This window comes from Lycorma delicatula, chromosome 8, assembly GCF_047948215.1.
Source record: "Lycorma delicatula isolate Av1 chromosome 8, ASM4794821v1, whole genome shotgun sequence".
Classification (NCBI taxonomy): Eukaryota; Metazoa; Arthropoda; class Insecta; order Hemiptera; family Fulgoridae; genus Lycorma; species Lycorma delicatula.
This window is the reverse complement of record NC_134462.1, coordinates 20,681,144-20,708,299: the sequence shown is the minus strand read 5'-3', so window position 1 is coordinate 20,708,299 and position 27,156 is coordinate 20,681,144. Positions and strand designations below refer to the sequence as shown.

The window sequence follows — 27,156 nt, the reverse complement described above, 5'->3', positions numbered from 1 at the left end:
GCTTTGATGTTTTATAGCTCCTTGAAAGATTCTTATTCATTTAATGAATATAATTGTATGTCTGGTTCGCCAGGTAGAAATGTATTCTTATTTGGAAGCCGATAACAGAATGGTTGTAGGGATCGACTGTATCAGGTAGTAATTAGAATTACTGGTACACCTGGGCCTTGTATTGTCAACCTATTGCACATGTAGATACTCATTCCCTAAATATCGATGCCATTACAATATATATTGATTAAACGTTGAATTATCATTAAAATTAAATGCATAAATAACATATAAATTTCATTTTAGCATCAAATAACCGTAGAATCGAAACAGATGTCAAATGTTTTTTTTTTTTTGTTTTTTGCATATATTTCTTACGACACGATTCTTGTAAATTTACCTTTCAAAATTAAATGAATGGCAATGTATTTTTTTTAATTACACTTATTTATCATATCTTAGAAAATATTTAAGAGTATTTTGAATGAAAAACTTTGACTGAAGTTGCATTAAATTCACTAAAAAAAATATTGTTAATATATGTTTAATTTTTAAATATTTCATTTTTAAATCTACTATATTTTGAACAATAATTATTCATATACATGTATATATATTCTAACGAACAAAAACATAATAATGGGCAAAATTTCATAGGTAAAGTTTCTCTCTTTTTAAAAACGGCACTGTTAGTTAAAAAAATAATAGCTCAATAAAATATACTAAAGAAGAGATTTTTCTTTATTTTTATAAAAAAAAAGTATATTTTTTACTTTACATTTTCTTCCAAATATTTTATCTTTTTTAATGTCTAAATTACCTTCAAATCTTTTACATTATTCATTCACATATTTGAAAATATGACTTTTACTCGTTTCTGTATTAAAATTTTTTTTTTTATTGTACTTAAATAGCATAATTTTTATTATTTTCAAAGAAATTTACTTTTCAAATAAAGTTTTACGTAGAAGACTGAAAATTAGTAAATCTAATTATATTTTTGTTACGTGATTCTTTTAAATTTGAATTCGAAAAATGCAGGTGATATACACGTTTTTTTTTAAAATCTAAATATGCTAATTTCATTACTTCAACATCCGAACACAAAACTTAATTTATTTTATATATATATGTATAATAAAGTTTATTTATTTTTTTATTAAAGTAATATTTTCTTAAAAATATTTATAGCATTATTTTGATACTACTCAGACGTCTCTATAGTCAGTACAATTTGGCATTGGGGGTTCCCAAGATCCATCTTCTAAACACACTGGAGAGGTTTGCAACGGTGATACAAAACCGGCATGACAGCTTACTTGTAATTTATCACCTGCTTCATACCAAAATTTAAGAGGTACTAGAAGACCATGTTCCGGTTCTCCAGGATATTCACATCCCGGTTTACCTGAAAAAAAAAAAAAATTAAAATAGATAACATTAAAAATAAATTTTTTTATTATTAATGATAAAAATGAATTATGTAACATATTACGTATAATCTAACGAGTTTTTAATGAATATGTTGACCGTTACTTCCACACATTAATTTTCAAAACTTTTGCCATATCCTTTTTAGTCGTATAAAAAAAAAAAAAAAAAAAATTAAATCTCTCTCTTCCTATAAAAATAAGAAGTGTAAGTAAAAAGTTTACCTTGTCGGTAAATAATGAGTTAAACAAATTATGGGTTGTAATTTGAAAAAAAATTCTAAAAATATAAAAGTTATAATCTAGTGATGGATTTATATAATATAATACCTGCAGAATGTAATATAATTAAAATAAATAAAAATTACAGAAGATAAGAATAGAAGTTATTTCTTCGTGAAAATGATTATTATTCATAAGTTATTGGTACTAATAATCCGATTTCCATCCCCTAAATTTAAGAGTTTAAAACCCTAAATTACTATAAAAGGAACTGACAATTACTTATTTCTTTTTTTTTTAGCTATTTTAACTTACTGTTTACAATAACTGCCCCGGACAATAGTATTAAATTAATAAAAATTTACTATGTAATAAAAATTACAATTTATTTTTATAAAGCCGGTAAAGGTTTGCAAAACTTTCCTGTCGCTGATCCTTACCTTAAATAAAAGTTTAAAATGGAAATAATACCATAAAATTAAGTAAAATTTATTTCATAAAACACAATTTAAAATTATTATTATTATTATTCTGCGTTTACGAATGGCAAACTCAAAACAATATTTAGTGATATGAAGTTAGTAATTTTATTTAATAAAATAAATGAAAAGAAAAATTGTGAATGTTATTATTAAATATAAATTATTAATGATCATAATTATTATTATTATCATTGTTAATAATAGTAAAAATAGTATTTTTGTTGGTTCAGTTGATAGGGAAGAGGAGGCGAATTTGACGAACTCTGAAAAAGAACAAATTGTTCAGTAAAATATTTGGCTCCGAAATGATCCTCTCAATCAAATGACGTTTTTAATTTAAAAATTGTACAAGATTTAAATTAATAAAAAATAGAAATTCATAGTAAAAACTATGAACCCAAGTTGACTCTTTTGACCAAATAATTTATCATCATCAAAATTATCCTGTATTTATAACTGTTAAAAAAAAAATCAAAATCTTTACAAAAAACATTCGCGTACCATTTGATCCCTTTGCTCGACATATAATTCCAATAAAATCTTTATAATAAAATTCATGACTTGAACAGAAATAAAAAAAATCTGTTGTGGGCACTACATGACTTCCTTATACGCCTATTAAATTACATATACACATTTTTTTAAAATGAAAAGTACTTAAAATTTTATTTCACTAATAACTCATGAATGGGGCATTCGTGGCAATCTGCCAGTATTGCTCAGCAACTATATGAATGACCGTACCTTCCAAGTACGTGTCAACAATGAATATTCATCTGAAAGAATATTGGAAAATGGCATACCACAAGGTTCGCCGTTGAGCGGTACCTTGTTTACCATCGCCATTAATAAATTGATATTAGCCATTCCAGTAGAAACCAGAAAAAGCGTCTATGTTGATGATTTGGCAATTGTGTATGCCAGCAACAAGACTGCTATGGAGAAATACAAATTGCAACGGGCGATTAACGCTCTAAATGAAGTTGCGAGGAATAATGGATTCCAATTTTCACCAGAAAAAACGTGTTGTGTACACTTCTGTAGGAAGAGAATTCCTCATCAAAGTACTATGTTGAGAATTGGCAATGATCCAATACAATATAAAGACAACGTGAGATTTTTAGGACTAGTATTGGATAAATCCCTTACGTGGGGACTACACATACAGGACTTGAGTGTTAGATGCAAAAAAGCCCTAAACATTATTAAATGTTTATCGAACATTAACTGGGGCTCAGATAAAGAGATATTATTGAGATTGTATAAGGCATTGGTTCAATCAAAACTAGACTACGGATGTATTGTATATTCATCCGCTAGGAAGTCGCATTTAAGAAAGTTAGGAGTTATTCACAATAGCGGAATAAGATATGCAACAGGCGCTTTCCGCACAAGTCAAAATTGAGAATATTCTTATTTTGTAAGCTAGCAGTGTTAGCAGCTGATTCAATTATATTTTTTTTTTATAGTCATATCAACAATTAAAGTTATTGGCATCTTATCAGTGTTCTGTAACTGTACCGGTAAACGTTTAGTCTTGAACAAACTCAGGCCGACCATTCTTGATACGTGTGGTTAATTGAAACCCAACCATCAAAGAACACCGGTATCCACGATCTAGTATTCAAACCGGAATTAAAACAACTATCTTTATTAGGATTTGAACCTGAGAGCTTCAATTTCGAGTATAGTTTTGTATGCTTTTAAAATTAAAGAAATTAACAGCGCTCGAGAATCACTTTCTAAAAATTCATTTTCAGTTCTCAAATCAAGAATATGCTGAAATAATTGTTGTTTAAGGATATTATAATGGAAATGCTGTCGATTTACATTGGGAATATCAAAAAAGATTCTGTAATAAAACAATACCAAATCCAAAAGCCTTTGCTTCAGTATTTTAGTATAATAATTGATTTAAACACCAATTATTATACACAAAATAAAGATGTAAATAATAAAAAAGTTTTAAAAAAATAAAATTAAAAATTAATGATTAATAATTATAACAGTTATTTTTTTTATATATTTTTTATTTATTTTGGACAACCTCTTATCGCCCCATGGAGACGTCCCTTGCCTTTCTAGACCCAGGAACAGGAAGGGCATCCAACTCAGAAGGGAGCGGGATTCAGTAGAACAGTCTGAACTATGACCTTTGTTTACTGCACCTTCTGAACTGATACTATATAAGGAAAATTGAAGTTGAATGAAAACAGATATATTCTAAATATATAGAAAGTACTGCAACCAGCCTTAGTCTTTGACTAAAGGAAAGAAAACCCAAGTTTAACAAAAAAGAAAAAGTAAAAAAGTATATATATATATATATATATATAAAGTTACTTTAAGGAGGTATCCTTAAGTTTGTCAAGAGGAATAAAAAACAAGTATAACTATCAATGCAGAACACCGGTAGCCCCCTGCCTGCAGTAAATATCACGGACCTCATGAAATACGTCTTGCTTCTAGGACAAACCAAGATAGGTATAGTCCACCAAAATCCATCACACGTAAACCAAAAATAAAATATTTTATTTTAATAATAATAATAATAAATTATTTGATTCTTTAAAAGTAAATTTTATTTTTTTATTGGCATTTTAACGAAATTATTGTACGTTAAACCTAAAACGTTGTGCTTTGTGATAGCAATTTTTTTTGTGTTTTGCAATAATTTTCTCAAATCCCAACCTAAAAATGCTTTTCCAATTATTTGAGTTTGAAACAATTTTCTAAGAAACAACTGAAGCTACAGTTCTGGTACTTATTTAATTCAATCTCCAGGTTAAAGTTCATATAAAACCATTGAATTTTTCTTCCTATTTAGATTCCAAAAAAATTCAGTGTAACTTCATTTTACTCTCGGAGCAGTAATCAGGGTGAAAAGAATTTTATAAAAGTGTTTTTTTTTTAGTTAAAATAATTATTCAGAACTATTCTCTTCAAAACAGTATTTTTTTCTTAATTACGAATGAAAAATCTCTCTGTGAATTTTCCTTTATATAATGCCTATTTATATAAATATAATATAAATCTCTTTGATATATGAACCTTGTTGTAAAGTCCAATTTTATCTACATAACTTCATATGAATATATTTTAAAAGGACCAGTATAAGAAGCAGGGTAACGGATTTCCTCCAATTAAGAAGAAAGAAAGAAAGAGAAAATAATAATGAAAAGAAGAATCTAGAAGGAAGTAAAGGTTTTTTTTCTTAAAAATTTGTCCGTTTTAATATTTATAATAAAACCGCAAAAGCTCTTGTTCGACCGGAAGGGTTACCGGGCCGGGAAAAGAATTTATAGAAAAACGTAAAGGCGCGGACAATAAAAATTATTACGCTTCAACAATCAAAGGGACGAGTCGGGAACTGGTTCTGGAGGCCAGGAGATATAAATACTGCCAGGGACCAGCAAAGAGAGTCGTTAATGGTATGTAACTTCGGTTACTACCAATTCTTGGAAAGTGCAGGCCAAAGAAGAACGAAGAGGTCTTCGGAAGAAGAAGAGGGAGAAGAAGAAGGAAGACCAACCACTCGCCTCAACATCACGGACTGGAGTCCGGAACAGAGCCCAGCAGAGATGCGTCCTGAAGGGCAGCCATACCAGAAGCGGATGAAGAGCTTCTACACAACCTCTCCTATTTCAAAACTTACAGTAAGACAAAATAACCCAGCAATTGCGACTCCTCCGGAAAAGGGGACGCATTGCTCCCTCCTTACAGGTAGTGTCCCGTTGTGGCGTATTCCTGCTAGCCTATTGAAGAGTTAGCACCGAAAGGACTTCAGTGGACGGTCTGAAGGGGAATTACGTCGGGAGGACAGGCTTTATAAGCCTAGCCTTCCGCGGTCGGCCCATGAAATGGGTTCGATAACGCTGGTTTAACAACGGATTGGAATGCAATTAAATCCGTCTTAAATTCACTAAATTAATAATAAACAAAACTTGAAAAACTAGATCCGAGATTAAAAATAACCCTTTTAAAAAAAAAGCCCGATTAGAATGATCCAGCAGCAAGGGACTCTGTCCAGGTTCTGCGATGGAGTAGGGAGTAATAAACTCCTGCCAACTTTGCATTCCATTCCAAAGAGAGTCAGTGTTGGGCGAACCCATGTTCGGCGCAGTAGTGATAACAAACGATAATAGCGAGTAGTTTTACGAGGACGTGTGTGGCGCATTCTTGATAACAGCGATATTAATAAGCGGTAACTATGAGAGAAGAGTACGTCACGTGTATTCAAATATGGATAGTAGATGAATAGTGGATAGTTGTTCGGTGAGTTGTCGGTAGATAATATTTGCGGAAATTGTGTAAACTTTAGATTTTTCTAATATTATCTTGTTCTAAATCAGTATTAGGTTCTTGCGTGCGTTATAACGCTTTTAGTAAATTAGACTGCTTCCGGTTTTTATAATTTAACTGTCTTTTAACAAATCCTTTGCTTTTTATTTTAATTAATATTTTTAATGTTATATATACGTGTTGTCATTATTATTATTATTGTAATTATTATTTTTATTATTTATTTTGTTTTCATGTCTCTAGAGTAATAAATTGTATTTATAAGGCATTTTTAGTTTGTTAGTCTCTCGATATCTTTGTCGAACCGCGACAATATATATATATTTAGAATAGAGCTCTTTCAGATTTAATCAAGATTTATTTGTTTTTCTTTATTACTTTCATACCAAAACAAGTAAAAATAATTGATTTTCTTTTCATCACAGTAAGTTTTTTTTCATGGAAATAAAGAAAAAGTGCTTTTATAAAAGAGAAAGGTTTGATGATATAAAACGTTACGAAACATGTGCATTGGTTTGTAAGTGTGTTTTATGTCTACGCTGGGTAACGTTTCTATATTAAAAACAGCTGGACTGTAAAATCTGCTACAGTCTATATATTATTAAATAATTTGAACATCTTTCTATTGGTTATTGTTTTATATATATATATATATATATATATATATATATATATAATTTGTTAAACTCAATTTTATTTTATAAGAAAAATTATTTTATTTCGTATTATAAAATAAAAATGAAAAAAAGAATATATCAGCATTAGAAAGAAATGTACTGTATTTTTATCTTTATCTGATTACCTTTAGATTGGCTAAACATATAAAAGACTATTTAAAATGATAAAAACAAAACAAAGTACTGCTATAAAATTATATACATATATATTAAATAAAAATTAGGATTTATTTATAGAAACAACTCCAATCAGGAATAAAATTATCCTTTTTTGCAATTTTATTTTATTTCCCGTTTCTTACGCGTGTTACGCACAATTATTAACACGATATTTATACGAAGTAAAAATAATTTAATTTGATGATTTTCTTTCAAAGTTCATTTATCGATGTGTAAAATAAAATATAAGAAGTTACATTTATTTTTTTTTTTGGTCGCTTATTGTTTAATTATAAATCTATATTTAATCTTTTAAGAATATATTGGTGTTCTATTAGGTTAAATAACAAAAAAAGTATTGAACTAAAGAATTTACCGTATTTATCTGTGAATAGAGAATCCCTTTTTAAAAACACTTAAAAGAATTCAGTGAAGATAACGAAACAAGAAATATAATCGAAAAAATACTCTGCCAACTTCTAAAATATTCTTTGAAACATTCTTGAATTTATTAGCCGTTTAACAAAGTTATTTTAACCAGAAATAAAATAGTGTGTTTTTCAACCCAAATTTTTTGTTATTTTCCCTTATTTTTTTTTACAATCTACTAAAAATACAGTTCTCAAACTTATTTTTTTATAAATTTTTCAGGTCAGTGTTTTCTTATAGAATCATTAAATTTACTCCTAAATTTGGGTACCTAGAATTACAATCTAGCTTAATTTTACCAAAGACGTAGATATCGGACTGAAATCTTTTACCAACCGATATTCGCTAACGAAGCGTTTCGAAAAATATGTGTATATGAACTTTCTTTACAAGTTTTATTAGCAGAACATGTCTCTAAAGTTTTTTAGCTTTTTTTTTAAAGCGAAGCTTTTTAACGCAGGCATCGGGATGGGCAGTCAACTGAGAAAAAACGAGCGTCACGAAAAAGCGTCACGCTATTCCCCCAACTGTGCCTACCGCGTGTGATGCAATAAAGCTGACCATATAGTATAGAAAACACGTGCTCTAACATATAATAATGATTAAACTTTAATCTTATGTTTATATTTTTCTATGTTTTACGTAAATAGATATTTTTTATAATATGTGTATTTCATTGTTAATTCATATTCTTATTAATAAAAGATTTTCTCATTTGTGTATATTGCGTATACGTTGCTTTACATCATTCATATAATATTGCGTAAGAAGCTTCGCTTCCGTCGAGTATACACGCATCGACGCACTCGTTTTAATTTTTTTCTTGAACCACTCTGTATATGAAATATTGAGAAATTATTATTGACAAAAAAAACAAAACATAGAAAATAATGGAATATGTATATTTGTTTGAGGATCGATATCAAAACTTTTGGTGAGAAAACCAGACATCATTCCATTTTGCTAAGTATACAAGTTATCAAGTAAGGTTAGTACATAAAATTTAACCGAACGAAAGTGTTTTAAATAAAACAATGTCAATGATCTAAAATAATTAAAAATTTAATCTAGAAACAATTCATATCAATTAAAAATTTTAATTCTGTTTAAGGCAGTGAAAATGTGTATTATTGTGTCAGTCTTTAATTATTTGAATTATCCCTATTTACGGCTTGTGCACAGTACAAACGAAAATAAAAAGCTGACGACTTAGTTGTTATACTTTCCTGACATTGGATGTCATTCTTTGTAGTGATAAAATAATGATATGTAAGAAAAACGTTTTAAAGATCTCTATTTTTTACTTTATTTTGCTCCCCACCCATCAAAAGAATTTTTTTTTATTTGTCTACATTTACTATGTTAAATGGAAGAAACTAAAATAAATTCCACTGAAAAATTTTCAACCTATAAAAAGTTGCCTAAGATTTATTTTTTGGAGGTTAGAATGAATTATAATAAAATTTTATTCTAATGTTATTATTAAGAGTTTAATTAAAATAAACCAAATATTAAAAAAATCAAAAACAGATATTTTTACATTTTAGTCGACTTTCCCAACTTCGATATTCCTCTCGAAGTACTTTTTTTGGAGCACTTGCGCTACTACTATGCTTCTCTTTTTTTTAGCTCTAGGACCATCGTTAGGCATTTCTTCAGAGAATGAGATGGAATGGCAATTTTTTAGCGTTTGAAAATGCCTTGCCTGACCGGGATTTGAACCCGGAACCTCCGGGTTCAAAAAGCCAAGATGCTACCACTCACACCAAGGAGGCCGGCTTGCATCACTACTACTACGCTTAGGAAGACATAAAAAATCGGTTAAAAAATATGCAATAAATAAAAACATTTTTTTTTCTTTCGATTTTTGGGGAAGGGGAGAGAATCTGGAGGTAAATTTTGTTTTATAATGGTAAGATAAGCATGCACTAAGCTTAATATAAAGAAGGGTTTTGCAAAATTTTGGGAAATCTGACCTCCACAAAACTATTTACCCCACCCCTTGGAGATACTGACCTTCAACCATTTACCAACAAATTGCCACATATGCACGAGTCTCTGTGACAAATTTCATCAAAATCATTTCATCAAAATCCAGCCAAAAGCTTCAAACAAGCCAGTACACGTACATACAGACATACGAACATTACTTTTTTTTTTGTTGTTTGGGATCCCTGGGTTATGAAATCCAGAGAAAAAATCCTAAGAAAAAAAATTTTTTTAACTGATTACCATACTTTCTTTCTTGCAGTGTAACTTTACTGCCTATGATGTCAGGAAAGTAAAAATAACACTCGTTACCAGGTTGTATCGTTACGAGTTTTTTCGTATAGTTATAATTTTTAATAAAACTTTTATATGATTCATATTACATACATTTTTTTTTATTAATATCATTTTTTAGTTAAACGTGATGATTTTGATATCTATCATTTCTACTTGAAATATTCGGGTAATTTGAAATGAGATGATTTTATTACAAAAATATTTATTTTTTTAAGAATTTATTTAGTTAAGAAATCATTAGCAAATTAAAAAAAAATAGTATTTATTTAATAATTGATTAAAAATAAAAAGGAATAAATGAACTGTAATTTTTTTTTAGATAGAACGTAATAAAAGTGGGCTATGTTGTTTTTGGAAAAGAAAAAAATAGACCGTACCATGATATTATCGAAGTTGTACTTGTTTTGTTGTATTTAGGTATTGTATCTCTCTTTCACTCTCAGTCTTTCTCATGCTGCTAGTCTACAAGCAGCTTTTAAAGTTGAGAGGTTCTGGTCACGGTACTCTTGGTTAAAGCTTTACACTCGAATAAACATTAACACCGGTTAAAAGCGTAGACTTGCAGCCGATTTCAACGTTTTGGATGCGAAGGAAATAATCAGTCTTTATTCTTGTGTTTCAGGTCAACAAGCTATAGCAATTAATATTATTAAAATTGTAACGATGCATGAAACAGCAGTTGTAGTAGTACTAAGCTTGATTTAAAAATAATTTTTTAGCATTTTGAAATATATTATGAAACTTAAAGGTTTTTTTAATAAATTGACAATAGACAGTTTTTAACTGTTATTTATTGTTAAAAAAGTTAAAAAAAATTTAAACCAGTCTTAAAAATCAAGTTTAAAAGAACAAATGGAAAAAACAATTTAGCATTTTACAGCTTTATATAATTGATTTTACATCAATTGTAATAAAATATTTCACTTTAAACGTAACAAATCTTGTCATGAAGGTATATATTATCATTGTTCTTTTCCTCTACTATTGGGCGAGAACTCATTCCAGTAAAATACTTTAAAACTTTGAAACTTTTGCTTCAGGTTTTTGTTCCAGATAAAGTTTTTTTCCTTTTCTGTTTTTAAAAGAAAAGAAAAAGGCAAAAATTCACTTCGCAAAGAAGGTTATACCCTCAAAATTATAGTAGTTTTAAAGAATATTGTAAAATTAAATGTAGAAAAATTGTTTAAGAATTATATTAAATCTTAATTACATAATGAAAAATAAAATAGTTTACGATAGTTTATATTATTTCTTCCGGCCTCCGTGGCGCGAGTGGTAGCGTCTCGGCCTTTCATACGGAGGTCCGGGTTCAAATCTTGGACAGGCATGGCATTTCCACACGCTAAAAAATTGCTATCTCGTCGCATCCTCTGAACAAATGCCTAACGATGGTTCCGGACGTTAAAAAAAAGGTTTATTATTTCTAGAAAAATTCGTAATTTCAATTTTGTAAAATACTCAATTTCGTTTACTCTAAAATAATATTAGATTTAAATTTAAATAAAAAAAAAGGTGATTGTTATAATGTCATCAGAAGTTATAAAGAAAATATTAAAAAGGAATAACGATATATTTTTAAATAAATATTTCGATATCGATAAATAAATAATAAAAATTCAATGAACTTACTAAAAAAGTAAAATATCGGCTAAACCGTTGCTTAACATTTTATGCTTCGCCGGAAAAGCTACCCGACGTTTTCGTTCTCGACAGACTACTAATTTCAAGAGGAAAATTAAGTGGAACATTAATGTATGTAAGTGTATACTAGTAGAGAATTGTGTAAAAAAAATTATTTTACTAAGCAAAATTTTGAAATACAGGACGCGTAGTAGTCCTATTTCCAGATGTTTAAAGTTATTAAACAGATAATATTGTTTTGTATAAATAAAATAATTTTTAAATAGATTAATGTGAAGATTTTTTAAATAGTTTTTTTTTTGTCTTCAGTCATTTGACTGGTTTGATGCAGCTCTCCAAGATTCCCTATCTAGTGCTAGTCGTTTCATTTCAGTATACCCCCTACATCCTACATCCCTATCAATTTGTTTTACATATTCCAAACGTAGCCTGCCTACACAATTTTTTCCTTCTACCTGTCCTTCTAATATTAAAGCGACTATTGCAGGATGCCTTAGTATGTGGCCTATAAGTCTGTCTCTTCTTTTAACTATATTTTTCCAAATCCTTCTTTCTTCATCTATTTGTCGCAATACCTCTTCATTTGTCACTTTATCCACCCGTCTGATTTTTAACATTCTCCTATAGCACCGCATTTCAAAAGCTTCTAATCTTTTATTCTCAGATACTCCAATCATCCAAGTTTCACTTCCATATAAAGCGACACTCCAAACATATACTTTCAAACATTTTTTCCTGACAGTTAAATTCACTTTTGATGTAAACAAATTATATTTCTGACTGAAGGCTCGTTTCGCTTGTGCTATTTGGCATTTTATATCGCTCCTGCTTTCACCATCTTTAGTAATTCTACTTCCCAAATAACAAAATTCTTCTACCTCCATAATCTTTTATCCTCCTATTTTCACATTCAGTGATCCATCTTTGTTATTTCTAATACATTTCATTACTTAGTTAGTAATTAAAAATTGGAATGAAAGCATAACAAGGTTATTTCTCGTGAGCGAAAATATTTCGTAGAGGTATAAGAAAACAGTCCTACTGTTTAGTCGGATATTGTTAATCTTTAACAATATTGTCTTTTTTTTAGCAAAAAGATTTCATATTCTTAAATTTAAACACTTAACTATGTTTACATTTTTAATTTTCTAATTATCGGTCTATATTATTCATACTGGCAGCCATGAGATCTGGCAGCCCAATTTTTGTATGTTAAAAACTCGTTTTGGCTTTTTAAGGGAGCTCCAAGATAATTTACAGTTCAATTGAAATGTAAGTAACCGTATTAAGTGCCTAACAATGACGACAAGATTATTATTTTACTAAGATGCTTCCGAGAAAAACAGTAAAATTTGAATATGATTTTATTACAAATGAAATTTGATTATTTCAAGAAAATTTATCACCTAGTAAAACCTTTGAAGAGACTTTATTAGGATTTTATTCACGCGGTCAGCAATATTACGTTTACCTAAGAAGCACAGTACAGTGGTTTTATTCATATTTAAAGTATACTCATTCATTACAATGCATCGATTTAACTTCACATCAATCCTGGTTTGTTGCTATTCACCAATCTGTTCTGTTTTGTTTTTTAACCTCAAAATAATGATTCTATTTTTCATTCTTTGTTTTCCTAGACAGATTTTACTGTCTACAGAACCTTTTATTACTAAATTAACCAGAATTGGAAGCTGAGCACATGATAAATCAACATAATTTGTCTTCATAAATTTCTTTATTCTTCTACTTGTCATAAGACCTATTCATTTCGAATTTTATCGATCTTATAAAATAAATATAAGGGCCAAAATAGCTTCATTTTTAAATACATTAATTGTAAAATCAAACGGTTCTTCACCTATTACAGTTTTTATTTCCTATAAACTATTTTAGTGAGTATTTTTAGCCATGTATAAGATGACAAACTGCGAATCTTTGTATGTTTTTCTGAGAGTTGTTCTTGAATTCTTGGATAATATAATAATTACATTCTTTTTAAAATCTAACGGTATTTAAGTGTCAAAAACAAAAATTATGTATACGATTGTGTGTATCGTATTTCATCCACGTAATCTAATAATTTTGATGGAATTTTTATCGTTTTAGTTTCTTTCTTAACATAATTTTCTCTTTATATCTTCGTTCAATGTATTCTTACCTATTAGTGCTTTCTTCTCTGTGTAAAAAAGGTTTTCAATTCGCTACTCTGTTACAAATACATTTTGGTTTTATTTCCCCCAAGGGAAATGAGGCTTCGTTTTAGCTTCATGTAACATATTTTTCTATATGTTACATCTACTTTTCGTGTAATATTATCTTTTTCTACTTCATTACATTTATTTTTCATACTTTCTTTCCTTTTTATTTCTTATCAGTCGGTACGATTTTCAGTTTTCATTACCTTGTGCATTTTTATACGTCTTAGGTTCAGCCATCAGCTTTATATTAGTATATTTCGAATTGTCCAAGTTTTTTTATGCATTGTTACTTTGTCAACTAAATTTCTTTTCTCATAATTATCGTTTTTCTTTTTAAATTTACCCAACCGTCTTTAAATGAATATTTTGGAACATCCTCTTTGTTCCAATAAAATTAATACTAAAAGAAAAAAAAAGTAAAAAATATCGAAGAAAAAATAGTTAAATTTATATATTAATAATTTTAATATAAAAAAATATATGATTAATAATTTACAAGGACATGTTGTTCATCCTCTAGGATTTGTTCTGAGGATAAAGTAGAATAAAAAAATTAGATTTTATTTATATTTAATTGGTTTTTATTTTTACACGACTGCCCAAAAAAGGAGTGTAATAAATTTATGGTGTATGTATGTATGTTCTAAAACGGTTGAACCAATTTAATATATTATTTTTTAATATTTATATTAAGAAGTAGTGTAAAATTTAATTGGAATCGATAATTCAGAAATTCAGACTATGCGGGTCGTTTCTCTGATGTATCTGGTAATGATCTAAACATAAATATAAAAATATATTTAATATTATTTTAATCTAATTAAAACTGTTTTATTTATCATAGTATACAATTTCCAATGGTTCGAATTAATTGTAGAGAAAAAAATTAACGACAGAAACTTCAAGAAGTAGAATTTAAATGATGAAAATCGGTCCAGTATTTTTTGAGATAGTGATGTTTGAAAAAATTGAAAATTTAATAATATAGATTAAATAAAAACTCATCTATAATTAATGGTTTTTGAAGGTAAAAGGTATTAAATATGCAGTAACGGTATTTAAAGCGTGGGAAGTTAGCAACAATTAAAAGAATCAAATCTCTTTCTTTCTATCTCTCGTATATAAATTGAAAACCTTAAAATATGGCAACTTTGGAAATTACTGCACAATTATATAATCTTATAAGAGAGTGGTCTTGAATTTTGAAAATCGGTCCACGGGTTCAACAGTTATCAGCATTAAAAATTTTAATATAAATATTTCTTTAACAATTTTTCCCTGATTTCATGATACTAAAATAAAATCAAAATAAAAGTAAAATATTAGATACTTAATAAAAATTTAAAAAAATCTGATGTGGACACCTTGCGGACTTCCTTGCAACTCTATTTTTTTTTCTGAATTTTTATGGGCATCGACTGCTAAGGTCATTAGGCCTCGTCACATTCTTTAAAATAAATTATTATCTCCATCAGGATCGTCATATGTAAGGGTGTAAAGGGCCCTTACATTTTATTTAAAAAACACAAACTTCACAATATACATTAAGACATGAAAGACAAGGACAATTACAAACACTTACGGGGTGTAAAGGGCCCCGATAATAAAATTTGAGATAAGGTTCTCAAAAGACCATGAAATTAAAATTTCAACTTATCAATACCATTTCTTTCATTATATATATATATATAAAAACTACCACTTAGAGATTCTTTTATCACAGCTTTAAACTTTCATTTTATAGACTTTTAAGTAGTCCACTGGCGTGTTAAAATGCAACTATGTTTTCTTCATTTCCATTATCCAGATCAGCACTAATATTATTTTTAAGACGGAACCTCTTTCTGAGGTCCTCATATATGGTACACTCTTCTATTAGATGCTTGATTGTCAGTGTTTTATTACAAACACCGCACATTGGTCTCACTTCGCCGGTTAACAAATATAAATTTGTTAATCGCGTGTGACCGATTCTAAGTCTGGTCACCGCTACTTGTTCACGGCGAGTCAACTTAAAGTCGCTTTTCCATTTATAAGGAAAAGTTTTTACTGAGTTTAATTTTGTATTTAAACTCCTCCATTCAGCATACCACTTGTTTTTTACTATGTTTGTTAGACGGTTTTTAACATCTGTCACTCTTACAGGAAATGCATCCAAATCATCGCAGACTGTTGCCTTTTTGGCAGCTTCGTCTGTGATTTCATTACCTGTAATACCAGCATGCCCCGGAGACCATACAAATACGCATCGCTGTCCTCGTTGATTTAGAACGTATAAAACGGACAGGATGTTTGCAATTAGGACATCCTTAATGTTCTTGTTCCGAATTGCGACAAGTGCACTTAAAGAATCGGAACATATTATTAGCACTAACTCTTCGCAATAGTGTTCAGTGTAGCGAAGAGCTTGCTGAATTGCAGTGAGTTCTGCCGTGTAGACACTGGCCACATCTGGCAGTTTCCAAAAATGGGCTTCTCCATTTACATATATTGAGCATCCAACACCATGTTCGGTTTTAGAACCGTTAGTATAAATTCTAATATGTTCTTCGTATCTACTGACGGTTGCCAAAAATTCCTGCTGGATGATCACTGCTGGTTTCTTTTTTATTTCTCCTTGAGAGAGATCCAACCTTGTATTTACCGCTGGCAAGAGCCATGGCGGTATTTCTCTAGTAGAAATTGCCAATGTATCTGGAATGGCAATTTCGTATTTACTTCTTAATTCGTGGTACCTAATTCCGGCTGGTCTGGAATAGGTACCACGACGTTCGTATAATGCAGCCATGGGATGATTCGTAAACAATTTATTATTTATATGAGCAGGGAAAGCCCATATATTTGCTGCATATCTTAACAAGAGGATCTCTCTTCTATAATGCAGTGGCATTATTCCGGCTTCAGACATTAGACTAGCCGCCGGATTTGTGCGGAAAGCGCCTGTTGCATATCTTATTCCGTTATTATGAACTACGTTTAACTTTTTTAAATGCGACTTTCTGGCGGATGAATATACGATACATCCGTAGTCTAGTTTAGATTGAACCAATGCTTTATACAATCTCAATAATGTATCTTTGTCTGAGCCCCAGTTTAAGTTCGATAAACATTTTATAATGTTTAGGGCTCTTTTGCATCTATCACTCAAGTCCTGTATATGTAATCCCCATGTAAGGGATTTATCCAATACTAGTCCTAAATATCGTACGTTGTCTTTATATTGTATTGGATTATCATCAATTGTCAACGCAGGACTTTGATGAGGAATTCTCTTCCTACAGAAGTGTACACAACACGCTTTTTCTGGTGAAAATTGGAATCCATTATTCCTCGCAACTTCATTTAGAGCGTTAATCGCCCGTTGCAATTTGTATTTCACCATAGCAGTCTTGTTGCTGGCATACACAATTACCAAATCATCAACATAGACGCTTTTGCTGATTTCTACTGGAATGGCTAATATCAATTTATTAATGGCGACATGGTACCGCTCAACGGCGAACCTTGTGGTATGCCATTTTCCAAATTTCTTACAGATGAATATTCGCTATTGACTCGTACTTGGAAAGTACGGTCATTCATATAGTTGCTCAGTAAGACTGGCAGGTTGCCACGAATGCCCCATCATGTATCTGGAGCATTATACCATGATGCCAGGTCATATCGAAAGCCTTCTGAAGATCAAAGAAGACTCCGACACAATGTTTCCTTGTAATGAAGCTGTTATATATAATGTCCTCTAAGCTGATCATTTGATCAGTGGTAGAATGGTATTGCCGAAAACCTGCTTGATACGGTGATATCAGGTTTTCTTTTTCCGAAACCCAGACGAGTCGATTATTAATCATTTTTTCAAATATTTTTCCCATAGCGCACGTCAAGGAAATAGGACGATAGCTATTGGGATCTGTTAAATTTTTCTTTTTCTTTGGTACTGGAACAACATGAGCTATTTTCCACTGCTGCGGGTACATTCCATTCCGCCATATTTTATTATAAAGTTCTAATAATCTACGTTTTGCAGTGGTATTCAGCTGCCTGATCATATTATAATGGATTTTATCCGGACCAGCAGCTGTGTTGCCTGATTTTTCCAACGCTTTCGCGAATTCTTCCATTTTAAATGGTACATTATATGAGTAATTATACTCAGTTCTGAAGTTTAGTAGACCTTCAAGTTGTTCTTTTTTGTTACGAAAATCCTCTTCGTAGTTGGCCGTTTTGCGGCCTTCTCGAAGTGATTGGATAATAGCTAACTCTATTAAATTACAAATACACATGTTTTAAAATGCAAAATGCATAAAAATTATTTCATTAATAACTTCTGATTTAAAAAAAGATTATTGTTATTATTGAAAATAGACATTTTAATAACCTTAAAAGTTATTCATTAATATTAAAAATATAATCAACAAGGGTTTGATGTACATAAAATTTCGGTCCTAGTCAATGCGTAATTACATTATTGAACTAACTTCTACTAGAATAGAAAGAAATTATTAATAAAAAGTAGAGATTTATTTTGTTATTTTAATCTAAATTTAGTTTTTTTCCGATATACTCTACATATTAGTTGAAAGTAAAATGTATGGTAATGAAAAAAAGCTTTTCTTAAGCTTTAATATTACTTTATATTCAATTCAACATGGTTTTCAAAATGAAACTTTCAAATAAAGTACAGTTATTTGTTGTTATATGAAAAGATAAGTCTAGTCCATACAATTTTGTTGACAAATATTGTGATACACGGTTACAATATTACAATACATCTAATCTACTGCTCTGTATTCAGGTACTGCCTGCGTATTATTTATATTTATTTTACATTACCAATTGTCTGTTTACATAATTGAATGAAAATTTTAAATCTACTTTCCTACAATCGTTTATATATTTTCTTTTGCAGATTAAATAAAATAGATAATAATATTCTACCTTATTTTTTTAAATAGTTACGAAAAATACAATAATCTGATTTTTTAACATTTTTTTGGATTTCGGTTTAACTCGATTAAATGAATGAATTTTTTCATATTTAAAAAAACATATTGACCGCAAAACTATTTCTTCAATATAAAAAAACTATTTTATATACAATATAGGCGGTAATTGTTAATATAAGAATCTGTTTGCATATATTAACAACACGAGTTGACACTTTGAAATGCAAATTATTGGGGTATTTATCTTAACTTATGTGTGACGTTATCAGCTAATTCCAATCTCTTGAATGAAACTCTAGCGAATTTTTTTTTGTAGTGCGACTCTTATCAGAATCCATTTTTTTAATTTAAAATCATTCCTTTTCTATTAACTAGTTTACGTTTCATTTAGTAGTTTAAATGTAAGGAGAAGGTTTGGTTTGCTTCGTCGATTTTTCAGTAAAGGAAAACAAACTTCCCATGATGAAACAAGATTTAGAACCCCTCTACATATATTATTGAAATTTTTTGGAAACGTAAAGGTGTTTTACCTATTTATTTTCTTTGGATAAAAACTATCAACCTAGACTGGAACCACGAGATCTTAAAATCGCAGAATAAAAAACATTATCTGCTCGGTAAAGAGGTGTGTCTAATATACGGTGACGCACGTCCTCATGTCGTTGCAAAATTTTCAGTAGGGTGATCCGTATTGTAAAAAGGATTGTCATTGGAAAATCCTTCTTAAAATTCCATCATCATATGACCTTTCTAAAGTTAAAACACGCAGACCGTTGGCCATGTCTACCGGCTGGTTCAAAGAACGACCCACAAAGAGTTCTTCAACGAGGAGATTGTCAAGTCGTCTTTTAAAAGTGAATTATAAAATTCACTTTTTAAAACGGGAATTATGTTAAAAATATTTTTAAATGTATTTTACATTTAAAAATAAGACTTTTGAGTTAATCACTAATAGATTAATTACTTTTATGAATTTATTTGAACTATAAATATTTCTTATTTTATTTATAATTTCCTATTTTTTCTTCATTATTCAAGACAAACGGTGGAGCATTTCGTTTTTGTTGTCCCCAGAATAGCATATAATTAATATTCTTGAAATAAGAATATATAGATATAATTAAGTTTTGAACTGAATAATGAATTTATTTATTTTAAATGTAAATTTACGAATCTATTATAGTAGTAATAAAAAAATCAATTTTTTTTTTTACTATGAAATAATTTATATAGGTACTAAAGAAGCATTAATAATATAATTTTTTTAATATTTGAAATAGAAAACGCGAAAGGATGTTGAGTCAGACTACAGGAGAGAAAAAATAATTTTTCATATAATACTGTTATAAGTGAAAACTGAAATCCAAAGGAAAATAATTTTAGGTATCCAGGCTTTTACATTTTGATCTTTTAGTTTCCTTTGTACAATTCAAAGATGAAAAAAATTTAGGAACCTCTAGGCTATCCGTCTCTTATTTGTACATTTTTTCTTGGCTTAATACTTCTTGGAAAATAATACTTTGTATATTTTTAAATTTTGAAACCGGCACAAATTAAGGGTTAGTAAATTGTTTTTGCTTAGTGCCTACTTCTAAAAGTTGAAATTTAAAGAAATAACTCTTTTGATGTGTTTTTTTTTTATTTATTTATTTCTTAGTTCTACAGTTATGCTATATATACTATGCTACAAATATGCTATATGAGTAAAATTTTGGTTGAAGATGTTTTTGTAGATCTTGACCTTTCATGATTTCTTCTAGTCAAAAATCACAATTTTAGCACTGAAAAATTCTGGAAGGGTGTATTGTATGTTTGTCTGATTTTTGGTCAATATTTGCAGACTGAATGGTCGGATTTGGCATGATGAATGGAAATTTGGCATGGTGATTTCTGTATACAGAGCATTGATGTTTAAGCTATTTAAGTTTGATATAAAATCAATCAACAGGGTCGGTAGATAATAGGACCTTATGGGTCCCTTATCTTAAAACTTTATTTCAAAAAATATCTACATAATTTATTATTCTACTGAGGTATCTAAAATTTTTTCTAATGGTCTTTGGTCTTTATTCAAACCCCCATAAAGGGATGAGAGAAAAATCCTTTATTTTTGTTTCTGGATCGAAAATCACATTCTTGTATCGATTAAATGATTCCATTACATTAGGGTGTCACTAAGATTTAATTGTTGGATAATTTTATTTCGGTGTAGTGAAATAGTAAGCCTAATCCCTTTTATCAATTATCGATTTCTTTGATATCAAATAACTGCATTAATAGTTTTTTAAGAAATTATGTACAGTGATTTCTGGATACGGGTCATCGATGCCATTTTTTAATTTTGTTAAAATTTGGGCAAGGGAGTGGGAAAATGGTTACCAAATCTCAAAGTTTTACCGTAAGAGTAGAATAATTTTTTTATTTAACTTTTACTACCTCTTTCAAGGCTTTTGGTTCGTGTTGTATCTTATCGGACCATAAATCTTTGGTAAAACCAGTAAACGTTTCTTTCACTTGCTTTTTAAGTAGTAAACTGGGCAAAGTAGCTACTAATAATGTTTGACACCTTTTTTAATTTGCTAAAAAAAACTTTTTTAAATATATTTTTCTTTACAGCTTTAAGGAATATTATCATTTTTAATTGGTCGTAAGGGTAGATTTAGAAATAAAATAAAAAATAAAAAGTCCAAAAATGATTATTCTTTATATTCAATTTACTAAGCATTTGGTACCGTTGGTATTAATATAATTATATAAAATAAATTTCTACTTAAGAACAATAGAAAAATATTTACCTTCTCCTACTTTTTATTGAATTTTTTGAGTAGAATAATCATTTATACATATTAAATTTACACCTACCAACAATTTAAAAAGTATACATCCTAGTACTTTCGGAGTTGTTACTCCATCTTCAGGGATTTTCTAAAATATTTTAATTTAAATTCATATCAGTAGTCGTTTTTAAATTAAACTGTTATGTTCATACTAGTCGGTCGTCAAGAATAAAATTAATTCGTACGTCAATAAGACAATAACGACATGTTTGTAAGACGTTTGCGACTATTATCGCAATTACTGACTATTAGTAGCCAAAAACATCTTGCAAACATGACGTTACGAATTAATTTTATTCTTGAAAACCGACTATTATGAAGTTAACAGTTTAATTTAAAACCTAATATTGATTTGAATTTTAATTAACATCTTTTAGAGAATTCCTGAAAAAGGAGTAACAACTCCGAAAGTACTAGGATGTATACTTTTTAAATTGTTGGTAAGTGTAAATTTAATTTATACAAATGATTATTCTACTCAAAAAATTCAATAAAAAATAGGAGAAGGTAAATATTTTTCTAAAATTTCATATATCTATTGATAATACTGGTTTAAGGGGTAGATACAAAAAGAGATTATTAATGATAATAATATGTTACAATATTATTTTCTACCCAAAAGTTTCATAAAAATATAGATTACATTTAAAGAATCACATTAATAAAATGAGCAGACCAATAGAAATGTAGATTTTTTTTTGTTACTTTCTCGATCATGTGCTCTAGGAAAAATTACTCCGATTCCTCATAATTTTTCATGAGGAATTACAAAAACGTTTTTCACTTCGCAAACGACAATTAGGAAAATATTGTGTGTAGAGGGAATGCGCTTTATTTAGATTGTAGTCTGCTATAAGGTATATCTGCCATTCCAATATGGATTTAAAGTTCAGTTTTCATAATGTAAAACAAAAAATAAACAATTAAAGTTTAAGTAATAATCGAATTTTATAAATTAATAAAAAAAAGTGAAAACAGTGAAAATAGAATAAAACAGATTAATAAAATAAAAATAACTGATTATTTTTGTTACTACTACAACCAAAATTCCGTACTTAATACTTTATTACAGTGTACAGCTGTATAAACTGCTGTTCCTAAATTTATTTATTAATTAAAATTAATAAAAAAATGAATAATTAATAATAAATATTTACTTGACTATTTTAATTAAGTTATTTTTAGTTTAGTAATTCTTATTAATGGTAGAATTGAAATACGGGTGAAAATTATGTTATCAATTTTCTGGTCTTTGTTGTTTATTAATCGATTTAAAACAATAAAATATTATTTGTTTACAATGAAAGGCTTAAAAGTTTAACTAATCAAATATTTTTGATAAGATTAGCGATTACCGAAATATAAATTTCGCCGATCACCGTGGCGCAGTGGTAGCGGCTCAGCCTTTTATCCAAAAAGACCCGGGTTCGAATCCCCGACAGGTATGCTATTCTACATACGCTATAAATATTCAATTTCCATCTCCTATGCATCATAAGCTTCAAACTTATGTGGCGAAATCATCAGATGAAAAAAAAATGCCCACTTCCGGTAGCTATGTAGGTAGCGTCTTGGCATTTCGTGCTGAGGTCCTGGGTTCGAATCCCAGTCAGGCATCTTTTTTTACCGACCAATATCAACCGGGATAATGGCCATAGTTTTTTGATGCTCGCTCTTTCATAACAAAAAAAAAATATATATATATATATAAAAAATTTAAGTGTGTATATATATATATATATATATATATATATATATATATATATATAAAATATATTATTGTACAAGTTAATTATCTCGTATACAGTAATTTTTTATTTGAGAAAGTTGATGTAAACTTTGTAATGATTCCTTAATTTGATCTTGAGATATACATTTTTAATTAATAAAACAAATTACGGACAAAACGAAAACAAAAGGAAATCGTAATATTTTAGCAGAACATTTTTTTTTTTTTCATTTTAATGTGTAGAATTTGAAAATGAATAGCCTGGTACACTTTCTTGTACTATGTATATCTAAAATGATGTCAGAAATGAAAATAATAAAGCAATTTCATTTTTAATTTAAGAAATTTTACTCTCAACTTCGTCTACAAATAAAAAAATAATAATTGAAATCAGTCGTATTTGGAAAACATACTTGAATATAAGTCAAATTGAAAAATTCCTTTCTCTTGAATTCAGTTAAAATAATAATATAACTTTCATTTTCCTGACATATTAGGTTTTAAACATTCATAAACATTCTAGATTACTGTTAAGCAACAAAAGTTCCTGTTTAATTTTTGTAATACAACAATATTTTCGGTTTATAATAAGTTCATGTAATTACATTCTTGAATTTTTTTTTAATAAATGAATCTGTTATTTAAATTTAATTTACTTTTAACGCTTGAAATTAAATTAATATTGTTTTTAAATATTTTTATTTATAGTCGCATCAACAATTAAAGTCATTAGCGACTTATTAATGAAATATAATCGTACCGGTAAATGTGTAGCCTTAAACAAACTCAGGCCGACCATTCCTGAGACGTGTAGTTAATTTAAACCCAAACACTAAAGAACACGGGTGTCCACGATTTAGTATTGAAATCCGAATTAAAGCAACTACCTTTATTAGGATTTGAACCTGAGAACTCTCAACTTCGAAATCAGCTGATTTACAACGACGAGTTTACCACTAGACCAACTTGGTGGGTTAAATTAATTTAACTTTTTTTAAATTTTATTAAATTAATAAATTAATCTATGTTAGTAATAATAAAAAAATAATTTATGATAGTAATAATAATGATATTAAAAAAAGCTTTTTGTGTTTGGCTCAAGACTTCATTTAATTTTGTTAGTAACTTTTGTCTCGTGTAGTTTGTATAATTAAAATATGTTTACTACTACTTCTACTACTACTAATACTACTACTACTATTACTACTACTACTATTACTAATAATAATAATAATAATAGGAAGAAGAAGATGTTGTAGTGGCCTACTCCGAAATTTATTTTTTATTCATTCATCATTTGAGATAGGCCTACTTTTATACCGACTCTTATAATACTAACTTATCGTAAGTTTTAGAGATGAACTCGTATATAAAATTTAATTTACTTAAGATTAAGAAGTTAACTCAAGTAAAGACAACTTGAAATGTCTCAGTTAAGAGTTTCAACGCGTCTAACTCACTTAGTAAAGGATACATTTTTCTTTTGATTATTTCAATTCAAAACTTTTGAAATATAATAAAACATGAAATTTTATATTTGAATTTAAACTTAATAATAGATATATTATTCATAACGTAGTCTAGTGAATTAAAAAAAAAAAATCTCAAACGTTCCATGTTTTTAAATAATTTCCCTTAAGAATTTCAGAAATTTTTTTTATACTTTCGTAAATTATTTTTAGAAAGTGTTTTTTTAACGTTTTAATTGAATTTTGTTTTATTCTTAACTGTTTTATTTTTGTATATTTATTTCCTAGGGTGTAAAAAAAATATTAATCTAAAAATGTTCGGGCTACGTCAGCCCAAAATAAAATGGCGGCTATTTAATAATTTGTTTCGTTAGTTTCAAAAATGGCCTACACCACACCCTAAATATACTGAAAAATAGATATCAGAATAAGTTTTGAGGTAAGAGCATATGCTAAACTTTATTTTCTTAGTGTTTCTCTGTTGAGTAGTTATTTACTGCAGATCACTTTTGAAACAATCAGTTAAAAGTATTAGATTGTCATTAGTTTTTTTTTTAGGGATATCTCGGCCAAAATTTCTTCAAGTCAAAATTTTTATTTTCTAATACTCTTTAAAATGATGTATATTCCTATCCTTTTTATTTAAAAAACAAACCCTGGTTGATTGAGGTATGCTTGTCTTATACTGAAAAAAAAAATCGTTTCGAGATAAGAACTTTTCCAGTTTTTTTGAATTCTTCTATGTTAAACTGTTGGAAAATAATTTAAAGTTACCATACTTTGTTAACATCAGTTATAATTAATTCATCACAAAAGTTCGAAAGTTGTGCCTGGGTATACGAAATGAAAATTTTTGTAGCGTATGAAAAATCCCATAACTGTCCAGGATTTGAACCCGGAGGACATCTCGAATGAAAGGCGGCTAATTTAGCTGCCATCTCGCCTATTTATAAATAATCTTCTTTAAAATATCACAAAATTCATTGTTATTCTATGTACAGAGGATAGAACTTTATTTTTATTAGATGATATGTATTAGGTAATTAATATTATTTGGAAGAACAATGTAGAATTAACAGTTAGAACTATTGGGATATGGTAAAAAAATCGCATAAAGCAGGAAATAAACGTTCTAGTTCTCTCTCAAAAAGCGTAAATCTTCAGGGTGAAATCGGTCATACTTATAAAGCTATAAAGCTCAAAAGAAAAGGGAAGTTATTCAGAAGTGGGGTCGGGAGGTATTGCTACATCCATCTTACAATTCCGATCTCGCACCATCAGATTTTATTTTTTTGACTTTCTAAAGAGTTTTCATGAGGCATCAACTTCAGCAACAACGAGCTGGTCCAGAATGCGGTACAATAGTGGTTGAACTAATTAGGTGAACAATTCTTTACTACTGGAATAAGAAATCTCACAGAGTTTTGGGACAACCGGAGATTATGTTTAAAAGTAGCTTTAGTTTAACTTTCATTGAATAAATAATAATTTTTCTATCATTTGTTTTTAATTTTGAACGGTCCTGTGTAAATAAAAATGGGGATATAATGAAAATACTTCCTCGATAGTCGTCAGTGATGTTTGGTATCAGTGAAAATAGTGCTTACGATATTGCTTGCTCATTACGATTATTTTTGGTACGTGTAAAAACCTTTCACAATCAATTAAGATTGAAAACTCTATTTAACAGGTCATTATTTTGTCATTTTTAATCTTTAATTCACGGTCCCATTTTGTAACCAAGATATAAAAATAATATCACTTATCATCCAAGCTTTCTTGTTACTTTCGTACATAACAGGAAGTGATTTCAAATTCTTAAAACATCGGGGTTTTGCACTTTTCCCTACAACCATAAGTTTTTTTTTTTCAGTTCCAGTCATATTAGTTCCAGTCAATAAGTACTATTAGTCTGTTTTTTTTTTGATAATCTTACCCCTGACCATGTTTCGTCTTTAAACCGAAGTGTTCTTTCTGGAGTCAGTTTAAAAAAAGAACGGATTCATAACCATTTTAGACTTTTTCGTCCGAATAGCCCTCCTTTAATTCTGGCAAAATGGTTTCTAGCCATTTTTCTGACACACCGATGAGAGCTGCTGCAGCTTCGCCGCTTATTCTCCCCGACACAATATCGTGAACGCTGACGAAACCGTTGTATCCAAGCTGAAGTTATTTCACGTGGTTCACAAACTTTTTTCAGAAAACTCATTCGCCTTAGTTTGCTATATAGGACCGCTAATAGGAATATCAGTATCCCTCTGCTATTTAAAGCATTTTAACAGCGCTTGGTTTACATCATTAAGTTGACTAGGCCGTAATTTTTTTGATTTCATAGAATTTGTTTCAAAATTTTTCTTA

General features: G+C 28.9%; 1 protein-coding gene across 1 annotated transcript in view; it reads right to left on the bottom strand.

Moving 5' to 3' along the window:
• Nucleotides 1–1,199: 1,199 nt before the first annotated feature.
• LOC142329143 (locomotion-related protein Hikaru genki-like) overlaps nt 1,200–27,156 on the bottom strand; it is a 705,478-nt gene continuing 679,521 nt past the window's right edge. The window contains exon 10 of the mRNA XM_075373481.1: nt 1,200–1,399. Coding sequence (XP_075229596.1) covers nt 1,200–1,399 — 200 coding nt within the window. The remainder of the gene's footprint in view (nt 1,400–27,156) is intronic.